At 39.1% G+C, this 11,040-nt stretch overlaps 1 protein-coding gene across 5 annotated transcripts in view; it reads right to left on the reverse strand.

The window, feature by feature from the left end:
- Positions 1-10,494, reverse strand: part of ZNF484 (zinc finger protein 484) — a 29,277-nt gene extending 18,783 nt beyond the window's left edge. For 2 of the 5 annotated variants that reach the window (XM_060102390.1, XM_060102393.1), the window contains exons 1-3: positions 10,327-10,494; positions 5,319-5,485; positions 315-359 (exon numbers count right to left, since the gene is read on the reverse strand). In XM_060102390.1, coding sequence (XP_059958373.1) covers positions 315-329 — 15 coding nt within the window. In that variant the 5' untranslated portion in view covers positions 330-359; positions 5,319-5,485; positions 10,327-10,494. The remainder of the gene's footprint in view (positions 1-314; positions 360-5,318; positions 5,486-10,326) is intronic. The other 3 variants (XM_060102391.1, XM_060102392.1, XM_060102389.1) reach the window with 3 other exon arrangements.
- Positions 10,495-11,040: the final 546 nt, after the last annotated feature.

An 11,040-nucleotide genomic window follows, 5' to 3' on the forward strand; every position in this document is an offset into this window, starting at 1 on the left:
AGTTACTATAGATGAAATAAATTACTTTTCAACAATATAAACCATGTATTTCACTTCCATCATTGTTATGTCTTTCAGGAAGACCAGAGACAATTTTACAGTTCAAAGTTCATAACTGTGTGAAGCCACACAACTCACATATACCTATAATCCAAGCTTGACTTGGAGTTGATAATCTCTTCTTTACTTTCTCTGATCTTAACTTTCATTTATTTATACTTACACATTTACTATATGGGTTAATAGATGCCTCCTAAAATCCACTAAAAAATAAAGAAAGCAACAAATAAATACATGAACAAATAAGAACTCACCAGGGACTTGGTCATTTCTGGTTCTTCTGGGAAAGGGGCAGAGATCTGAAAAAACAGATTGACAGAGGGACAGATGAGAGAAGGAAGTGTGTCAATGGCACACATGGACATATACATAATTTAGTGTCCATGCAACTGACCCAAAAACTTATTTCTAGAACTACATCATAAAAAAATCATCCTGTGTTGCACAAAGATTTAAATCCAGGAGTTTTACCACAGCTAATATCAAAAAAAAAAAAAAGTTTAGAAACATCTTGATAACAATAATTGTGGACAGCTTTAAATACTTTATAGGTATTATAAAGTAGACATAATGTCATGTAAAATTAAACTACTGTAGAAAAATATGTTAAAATGCTAAGTAAAAATAAAAATATGTACCAAACAGTATGAGTCCATTTTCATTGAACAATATGTGTGTACATACACACATACACACATACATGAATGCATTCATACACATAGAGAAAATTATCTGGAAGGAAATATATGTTAACAGATATAATATTTGGGTGATGGTAAAATTATAAGTAATTTGAATGTTTATATTTTTCTTATTTGCTAGTAAAAAGCAAAGTAACTTTTTAATGATTTTGCTCTGAGCTTCTGTGACCAGCCCATAACAAGTAGAGAGAACATCCATAAGTAAGACCAAAAAAAGGGAGACTGCTAGCTTTTTCACTGTTCTTTGCTTACAGTTCTTTTTTGGGGGGGCCACACCCCGCGGCTTGTGGGATATTAGCTCCCAGAACAGGAATTGAACCTGGACCCAGCAGTGAAAGTGCTGAGCCCTAACCACTGAACCACCAGGGAATTCCCGCTTCCCATTCTTAAAAGGGAACTGTCAATGGAAACTTTGTCTTAACTACAATATAATAAGTGGATTTGGTTCTAGTTAATAAACTTTAAGACCTAAGTCACTTACTGACTGAAGCCACTGTTTTCTAATTTTTTTTTTTTTTTTTTTTTGCGGTACACGAGCCTCTCACTGTTGTGGCCTCTCCCGTTGTGCAGCACAGGCTCCGGACGCGCAGGCTCAGCCGCTCCGGGCCTGGCCGCTCCGCTACATGTGGGATCTTCCCGGACCGGGGCACGAACTCGTGTCCCCTGCATCGGCAGGCGGAGTCTCAACCACTGTGCCACCAGGGAAGCCCCTCTAATTTTTTTATTGAGTTTTCTAACATAAAGAGTTGAATTATTAGTACAAGAAATAACTTCCATCTAGTTTCAACAATTAGTATTTTGCCATATTTGTTTAATCTTTGTATATACACATATAGTTACATGTAAATGCATACATATATATGAGTATACTAGTGTATATACTTTTTTTTGGCTGAACCATTTGAAAGTTGCAGATTTCATGACACTTCATGCCTAAATTCATAACATCAATCTCCTAAAAGATTATTATCATGCCTGAGAAAATTATTAGCAATTCTATAACACTTTAATATTCAGCTCATATTCAAAATTCCCAATTACCCCAGAAAAACCTTTTCTTGCTGTTTTGTTGAATGTTCCAATCAAGACTTATACATTGAGGACTGTGTCCCTTTTACCCTAGACCTATCTTCCCCAGTATCTTTTTATGATGGACTTTTAAATTTTTTGCTTCTAATATATACAACATTTTGGTTACTTCTTTGCTAATTTTTTTGTGTGGTATAACTTATGTAAAGTACATGAATATTAAGTATACAGCATTTCCCCCTATTTTTCACATCTGCCATCCAGATCAAGAGAGAGAACATTTCTAGCACCTTTGGAAAGTATTAGGGAATCAAACCATTATTTTTGAAACTTGTCAAAAAGCAAGAGTCAGTCAAGCATAACCAAACACTTCATGAAGGAATTTCTTTTTCTGCCTATATAATTATTCCAGCTACAAGTTGCCAACTAAAAATTGGCACTTGCCATCTGCCTCTACAAGGGTTAAGTCACCAGCCACTGCAACTGCTGACCTTCAACACATCCTGAAAGGAGTTCAGGGTGGAGATCAGGAATGAGGCACTTGATGCTCTGGCAAAAACTGGCAGAACAGCCCTGCAGATAGTAAGATATTTTCAGGAGAATATTTTATGAGCCCAAATCCTTGCATCTCCTCATATCTAGAAAGGCATTAAAATCATGAACAGAGACATCTGCTCCTTGTGACTAGCAGCAACCTTCACAGGACTAGCAGCAAGACTTTGCCAAAATGTGTGCTTGACTGTACGTACCACCCCCTTCACCTGAATCAGATATAATACTGACCCTCCCCCCTACCTCTCGGAGCAGTTTCTCAGAGCTATATAAAACAGTCTCCTGGGCTATAGTCCTCATTTTGCCCCAAATAAGACAACTCTCAACTCTCACATTATGCATTTTTATAAGTCGACAAAGTAAAGGAATGGTAGAAATAGAAATGTCCATTTTGCACACATAATGAAATATGGATCTAAGAAACAATCATCAGTGGCTGCTCACATCACAAAACAGATAACCAGACATTATGTGCCTCCTGATCAAGTATATCACCTGGGAAGTAGTCTTGCTCCCCAAAAAACAAAAACAAAAAAAAGGAATCTGAATCTGATCAAGCCTCTAAATCTTAACAATCCAATCCACATAAAATGATACTTTAAAATGTATTGTAATTTTTTAAGGTGTGATAATAGCACCGTGGCTATTTTTATTAAAGGAATTTTACATATTGAAATATTTATGGATAAAATGACAAAATCTTTGAGATTTGCTTCAAAATAATCTAGCAGAAGAAAAGAAATGTTGGAGGAAGGGATGGATGACAAATGACTGGGCATGAGTTGATAATTGTGAAAATTGATGGGTAATTGCGGCGCGAGGGCTTCTCTCTAGTTGTGGCGTGGGGGTTTTCTCTTCTCTAGTTATGGCATGCGGGCTCCAGAGCGCATGGGCTCTGTAGCTTGTGGCACATGGGCTCTCTAGTTGAGGCGCACAGCTCAGTAGCTGTGGTGCACGGGCTTCGTTGACCTGTGGCATGTGGGATCCTAGTTCCCTGACCAGGGATCGAACCCGCATCCCCTGCATTGGAAGGCGGATTCTTTACCACTGGACCACCAGGGAAATCCCCTAAATGAGGCTTCTTTATACTACTTTCTCTACATTTGTATTTTTTTAATTTTCATAGGAAAAGTTTAAAAAGTCATTTTTTAGATAACATCAGCTGAAAAAAAATGCACAACCTAAAAGGTGAGAATTATGTTTTATTCGGTGGACTTGCTGAGAACTTAAGCCCAGGATGCAGCCTCTCAGATAGCTCTGAGGGACTGCTCCGAAAAGGTAAGGGAGGAGCCAGGATATATAGGAGTTTTTACACACAAAAAAATAGGTAGCTGGAACATGAAAAGATTACTGTTAATACTGTAATAGCCTATATGGGAAAAGAATCTTTAAAAAAGTGGATATATGTATATGTATAACTGATTCACTTTGCTGTACACCTGAAACTAACACAACATTGTAAATCAACTATATCCAATAAAAATTTTAAAAAAAGAAAAGAAAAGAAAAAGAAAATCCAGACATCTCAAGTTAATGAATTTAGCAGTTCTCTATGTATGGGAAGATTCGAGAGTCTGGGCTCATTAAATCATGGCTTTGATATGCACCTTAAATATCTAGGGCCAGTATCCTGGTTTTTTTCCATCCTGAATCCCCTCAGGGTGCACAGTTGGGGGCGAGTGCAGTGGCTGATGGATTGTTGACCACCACATCCTTTGTTTACTGATACAGCAGGTGACAACTTTCTTTGTCCACAATAATCAGAGAACTCTGACTATAGATTGTGTATCAGATGATATTAAGGAGTTACTGTAACTTTTGTTAGGTGAGTAATGGCCTGGGGGTTATGTGGGGGAAAACAGTCCACATCAGTTGGATTTGCATGCTAAAGTATTTGTGGGTGAAATGACATGGTATCCAAGATTTGTTTTAAGATATTCTAACTAGAACAAAGCAAGTGAGAAGAGATAAGGTGAAACAACACTGGCAAATAGTTGATAATTATTGAGACTGGGTGATGAGCCCATTTGTAGGTTCATTATAACATTTTCTCTATTTTCCTGTATGTTTGAAATTTTCTATAATAAACACTTAAAAAAATAAATCCTCTCCCATTACAGGGAACAGCCTTGGAGTACATGACATGAGCCATGCATTATTCACATTGCAAAGGATCATGCTTTGTTTCAGCAAGTCCATCTCTGAGAATATTCGTGCTTCTGGGCTTCCCCCTCTCCACTCACAGGAACTGTCATATTCCTGCCAAGCCAGGATTTGAACTGGATATGGGATCTATGAGACAAGCTCTTTTTGGCTGGCATGTTCACAATGAGCTTCACCTCTGTGTTTTCTTAGAACTCCAGTCTTCCCAGGAGCCCTAAGTTGAGTGAGGGTCCAAAGACTGCCAGTGATTATCGGGCCTAGTTGGGCTGGAGTCTGAAAAAATGATCCTGAAGGCTCAACTAAGTGGTCTGACCTCAGAGCTCTGTGGAAACACAAAGGGATCCTGACAGAAAGAGTGCCACTCAGTGACAGCCTCTCAGCTGTCCTCCCAAGAGTGCATCAAACAGTGTGGAACAGGGTGGCACAGGGGAAATATATGAGGTGTGGAGCCAAATCAACGTACATTTGAATCCCAGGTCTTCCACCTTCTAGCTGTGACAATCTGAAGAACTTACTTCAGTCTCAGTTTCCTCATCCTTATACTTTTAAGATAAACAAACCAATTTTATAATACTTGAAAAGCACTCAGTCCATGTGTGGCACATAAGTGCTTGTTAAATATTAATTACTGCTATTATTACAAAATCAGTAATCCACATAGAATGCAATTACTGTATCAAACATTATCTGACTTCACCAGCCCCTCAAGTCATCACCAACCCTGACACTCAATTCCTCACTCCCACTCCTCAATCTGCTTACTACAACTGTCAACTGCTGCACACTGACCTCCCCCCAGCAGCCATTACTCACACATCAGAATCACTGGTTCCCTTGTCCTGCTTCCCACAGGCCGCAATTGAGGCAGAAGATAGATGGGTTCCAGGCTAGGCGTTTACAACCATCCTCTGTTTATATTTCTTGAGGCAAGAAATCGATGGGCTCCAGGTTAGACATTTACAGCCAGCTTCCTGTTTACACTTCCAGATAGAAAGAACACAGGAACAGGGTAAACAGCTGCACTTTGCCTCCAGTGGACACTTTAAGATAACAGTAATGGCAGGGGCAGACAGGAGCTGAGTCCTGCCCAGATAAACGATAAAGAGACCACATATTTCTCATGTTTGAGGTCAAGGAGACCTCCCCAACTACACATGCGTATAAAGGCTCCTCAGGGGTCAAAAAAAGGAGGGGGCTCCACCCCATAATAGGTGGTGTCAACCTTCCCACAGGCTTCTGCACTGGAATCCATCTTGGCAAAAAGATGTGCATGCATGTGAGGGAGGGACCTAGGATAGGTCAGGTGTGGAAAAAGAAGTGAGATAATTGGTCAAAGATAAGCAAAGATCCAGACGGAATGCCTTATATAAATGATTTAACCACCTCTTTACTTCACTCCTCCTCATTAGGGAGGATGCCCATACTCTTTCTCTGCGGGTGTGTATCTCTGCCTTGCTTCTGTCTTAACTACACAAACTGTTTCTCTATGTCTCTCCCACATGTTGTGCTGTGTCTTTAATAATAAACTTTGTACCTGTTTTTACGGTTTTTGCCTCCTTGAAACATTCTTGCTTTCAAACGGGCAAGAGCCAGGGAAACTTTGCCCTTGCTGGTCTAGGGGCTAGGATTCTTGGTTTTCATCCAGGCTACCCAGGTCCAATTCTTGGGCATGGAACTAAGATCTCACTTCAAGCCACCACTCACTGCTCTCTCCACGAGATCACAATCACTCATTCTACAGTCCCTGATCACAGAACCTCCAACATCTCTACCTCATGGTCCTGGTTCTACATCAATCATGCCCTGAAAAGGAAAAACTCCTCCTGTGTGTTTTTCCTCTATTCTCAACACTTCTGGCCACCAAGTGTGTGTGTGTGTGTGTGTGTGTGGTGTGTGTGTTGGGAGGAGGGGTCCCCAAACCAAGCAATTCTACAACACCAGCTGGGTGTCCTACAGTTTAACTCAGTTCTGACACCATCTACTTAAGGGTTAGCACTAGATCACACAGGTTAAGGACTTAGTCCTACGAGACTGTCCCCACCCCAACTTCAGGTGCCAATCACAAGTTCAGGTTACCTGTGCTCTGACCAACTGGTTATAATCAGAGGTTCCCACGACCTCCTCCTCAGTCTCCATTAATTTGCTAGAGCAGCTCATAGAACTCAAGAAAATATTTTACTTATTAGATTACCAATTTGTTATAAAAGAATATAACTCAGAAACAGCCAGGTAGAATAGAAGAGATGGTTATGGCAAGATACGTCGGAAGCAGTGCATCTCTCTCCCAGAATCTCAACATGTTCAATCCAGAAACTCTCCAAACCCTACCCTTTTGGGTTTTTATGGAGGCTTCACTATGTACAAATGATTGATTAAATAACTGGCCATTGGCAACTGATTCAACCTCCAGCCAGAGAGTGTGTTTCAAGTTCTAAAACTCTAATAATTTGCTTGGTTCCCCTGGCAACCAGCCCCCATCCAGCAATTCACTAGGGGCTTTCCAAACATCACTTCAGGTGTGGTTGAAAGGAAATTTTTATAGCAAAAAACCCCCACTAATTTCACCCTATCCCTTGGATGCTATTTCAAGACACAGCAACAAAAGAAGCCCCTATAGCCCTATCACTTAGGAAATAATAAAGGTGTTAGGAGCTGGGAACAGTGGATGAAAACCAAAATATATATTTCTTATTATATCACAATACCACATGTACCAATAACTGGCCTCCACACTGTTATCACTACTGTCGACTGAAAAAAAAGTGCACAGCCTAAAAGGTGAGGATTATTATTTATTCAGCAGAATTGCTGAGGACTTAAGCCCAGGATACAGCCCCTCAGATAGCTCTGAGGGACTGTTCCAAAGAGGTATGGGAGGAGTCAGAATATATATGAGTTTTTGCAAAACAAAACAAAACCAAAACCATCTAATTGGAACATCAAAAGATTACTGTCAATTAAAGAAAATCCAGACATCTCAAGTTAATGAGTTTAGCACTTTCCTGTATATGGGAGATGCAAGAGTCTGGGCTCACTGAAATCATTCCTTTGACATGCATCTAACTATCTAAGGCCAATATCCTGCTTTTCCCCATTCTGGACTCCCCTCAGGATGCACAGTTGGGGGTGGCTGCAGTGGCTGATGGCTTGATAGCCACACCATACTTTGTTTACTGAAATGGCAGGCGGTGTTCTTTGTCCACACTACCCACAATGCATCTCCATCAGTGATCCCAAGACTCCAATTCCAGACATACCTGCACCTGTGATGGACTCTGAGAAATCACCCAAGGACTCCTACCACTATCCACACCACTCACTAGGCCTACACCATTAGCCTTTCCAACAAATTTACACACAAACACGCACACCAGTTGGAGCTCAATCAGTGAACAAATCTAGGAATATTCTTGAATTTTAAAGGTAAATTTTAAAATCTAAAACACATCTAAATCTAAATCATGTGTGAAAGAACAGATTATTTACAGAAAAAGAATTAAGAAAATCAAGATGCCCCATCTGCAGTAATGAAAGCTACCTGACATCAGAAGTAGCATCTAAAGGACCACTTCTTTGTTAGGGCCAAAGACATTTTCAGAAATAAGAGCACTTGCAGAATATCTCTTATCATTACCTGAGGAAAATACCCACAAAAGTAGTCCAAACAAATGTAAAATAAATCAGATGAGAAACAGCAAATAGAAAAATTGTTCAGCAATAATTTTTGCAAGAGATATATAATTATTTTAAAAGATGATGATTATGTGATAAGGAGGCCATTAAACAGAAAATTAATAATACTATCCTATGACAAAACATTTTTAACTATCTCAGGAAAAAAACAGGATTTATCTGGGGTGTAGAATGGAAACAATGAACAGAAATTTCATCAATCCAATAAAAGTATGAAAAAGGAAAAGAAAATGAGTTAAAATAAATAGTAAACATTAAAACAGAAGGTATAAAAATCAGGTAAATCATTATTACACTAAACTGAAAAGGTAAAATTATCCTATTGACAAACAAAGACTCGGTTATAGGTTGGATTTGAGAAAAATAAAATGTATCTATTATAAGTAGTTAACCTAAACAATGAGACAAATAGAAATATAAAATAAAGCCCTGGGCAAAGATAAATCATCCAAATGAAATGAAAGTGAATGCAGGGATAGCAATATAAATACCAAAGTGAAATTCAAAATTGAAATTGCTTTTTGTTGAAAAGAGGGATCCTATAATAATAGCATCCAATAAATGAAAAAAAAGATACAAAATGCATTAACCATTAGGTTTATGTATGTCTCTCCCCCAGACACGCACAAATAAAGCTAGCAAAAAAGCACATAGAACTACAAAGTGAATTATTAGTGAGAGATTATTTTTATATATTTTTCAGAATATGATGAATCAAGTAGACCAAAAATAGGAAAGAAAAAAACTTGAAAAATACTAACAGGCTATATTTAATATACATTAAGAGAAGTTTGTACCACACAAACAGAAAACATACTTTCTTCTATAGCCATTGAACAAAGTTCAATGTAACTTGTGTAACTTGTCTTCAAGTAAAATCTTGACAAATTTTTAAAAGTTGAGACTTTGTAGTCTACAGTTTATGACAATATAATAAAATTTAAAATAAACAAAACATATCAATAATTTGGGAATGAAGAAACTCCAATAACTCAGGATCAAAGTGGAACATCAAACTGAAACTATACGTTTCAAAGATAAAGATGTATATAAAAGAAACTTTATACCCCTAAACGTATCCAGTATAAAACTGGGAAAATAAGGGAAAGAATGACAATTTACATAAAATGGAGATAAAAGAGAAACTATCTAAAAAGAAAAAGATAAAATTAGTATAAAAACAGAAGAGAGTATAAGCACAATCGGTACTTCAAAATGCAATAAAGTAAACTTTGAGATGACTGATAATAAAAAAGGGAAAGAAAAATGATACATAAATATTAGGAATGACACAGTAGCTACTAATCTGGATATGGAAGGGATCAAAAAATCTCTAGCAAAGTGTACCATGATAACGATAAAGAAAATTTTCACATACAGAGGTATGGAGAAGTCATTCTGGCTTATACATGGTTCTGCCTGAACTTGTGTGAACACACACAGCACATCTGCTTTAACCATTAAAGTAAAGAAGTCTGTTTCGAAGATAAAAATAAATAACTCCCTTCCCATGGCATCCCTTTCCTAGACACCAGGGTTCGGCTATCTCACTTTATATGTACTAAATCTGGTGCTCTTAAAACCTTGAAGGAATATATCCCTGGCATGTTTGATGTATGATTTTTGTTCTGATAAGGTATAAGACTATGTTAAAAATCATGCTTCAACCCAGAGGTTCCTCAGAGACTTCTGAGACGCTATCTCCTGCGCTACAGTCCTCAGTTTGGCTCAAATAAAACTCTTTTCTACTCCTATTATGATTACTTATTGATTATTTCCATCGACAACTTTTAAAATATCAGAAATAGAAACAAACCAGTAAGCAGAAAAAAGAGAGGAAATCAATGAAGATCTAGCATCCTTCCCCCTCAGAGCCTTCATTACTCAGGCCTCACAGTTATCCTCCCCACCCCCCACAGACACCGGGAATCCGTCCACAGATCCAACATCAAAGATCCCACAGACCCCTTCACTCCGCCTGGGAATCCACCATCATAGACCCCATCACTCCCACCCTATGTCTCCGCGGATTCACCATTAAAGAGCCCACTATCAATCCGCCGGGAAGCCACCATCAAGACCACACCGACCCCTATTATTCCATCCACTGACCGCCTCCATCACTGACCCGATTGTTCTTCACGGACATCAGAGACACCTCTTCACTCAGCCCTCGGAAACTCCCTGCACTCACCAGCCCCTCACCCACGCTCTTTCAAGACAGTGGTCATTTAATCACTGGAACAACAACAGCACCCACTTCCTTTTTCTGGATCCCTCCCTGTCCTTGCGGAATTCCTTCGGCGCCTCCTGAGTGTGCGCATGCTCAGTAGCGGCTTCTTTGCCAAAACTTGCCAGTATCCAACATGGCGCTCTGCTGAGCCCCGGCCGTCTCTAAATGTCTTAAATTTGAAGTCATTATGGCGGCGCCCCTGTAGTCACTCAGGCCTGTGGGCGGCCATGTTGAAGTGACGTAGACTTGTGTGTAATTAAGAGTTGTCAGGAGGAAAGGTGGACCAGAGAGGTATGTATCCTGGAATTAAGCCAGGAACAACCCAGAGCTCTGGGTGACCAGAGTCGGTCACCCCAAACAGCCCCAGGCCTTTCCCCTACTCCTGTGGCTTCAAACACCATCAAACAATAAGATCTAATCAGCAATTATTAAACACTCCACCCCCAAACAGTAGAATAAACATTCTATGCAAGCACCTATGGAGCATTTACCAAGGGATATCATAAGCTGGACTGTAAAACAAATCTTATCAACTTTAATAGAACTGAAATCTTAGAGAGTATTGGTGGAAATAATAAGTAAATAATCTAAAATAGGAATATAAAAGAG

The sequence above is a fragment of the Mesoplodon densirostris genome, chromosome 6, assembly GCF_025265405.1.
Source record: "Mesoplodon densirostris isolate mMesDen1 chromosome 6, mMesDen1 primary haplotype, whole genome shotgun sequence".
NCBI classification, from domain to species: Eukaryota; Metazoa; Chordata; class Mammalia; order Artiodactyla; family Ziphiidae; genus Mesoplodon; species Mesoplodon densirostris.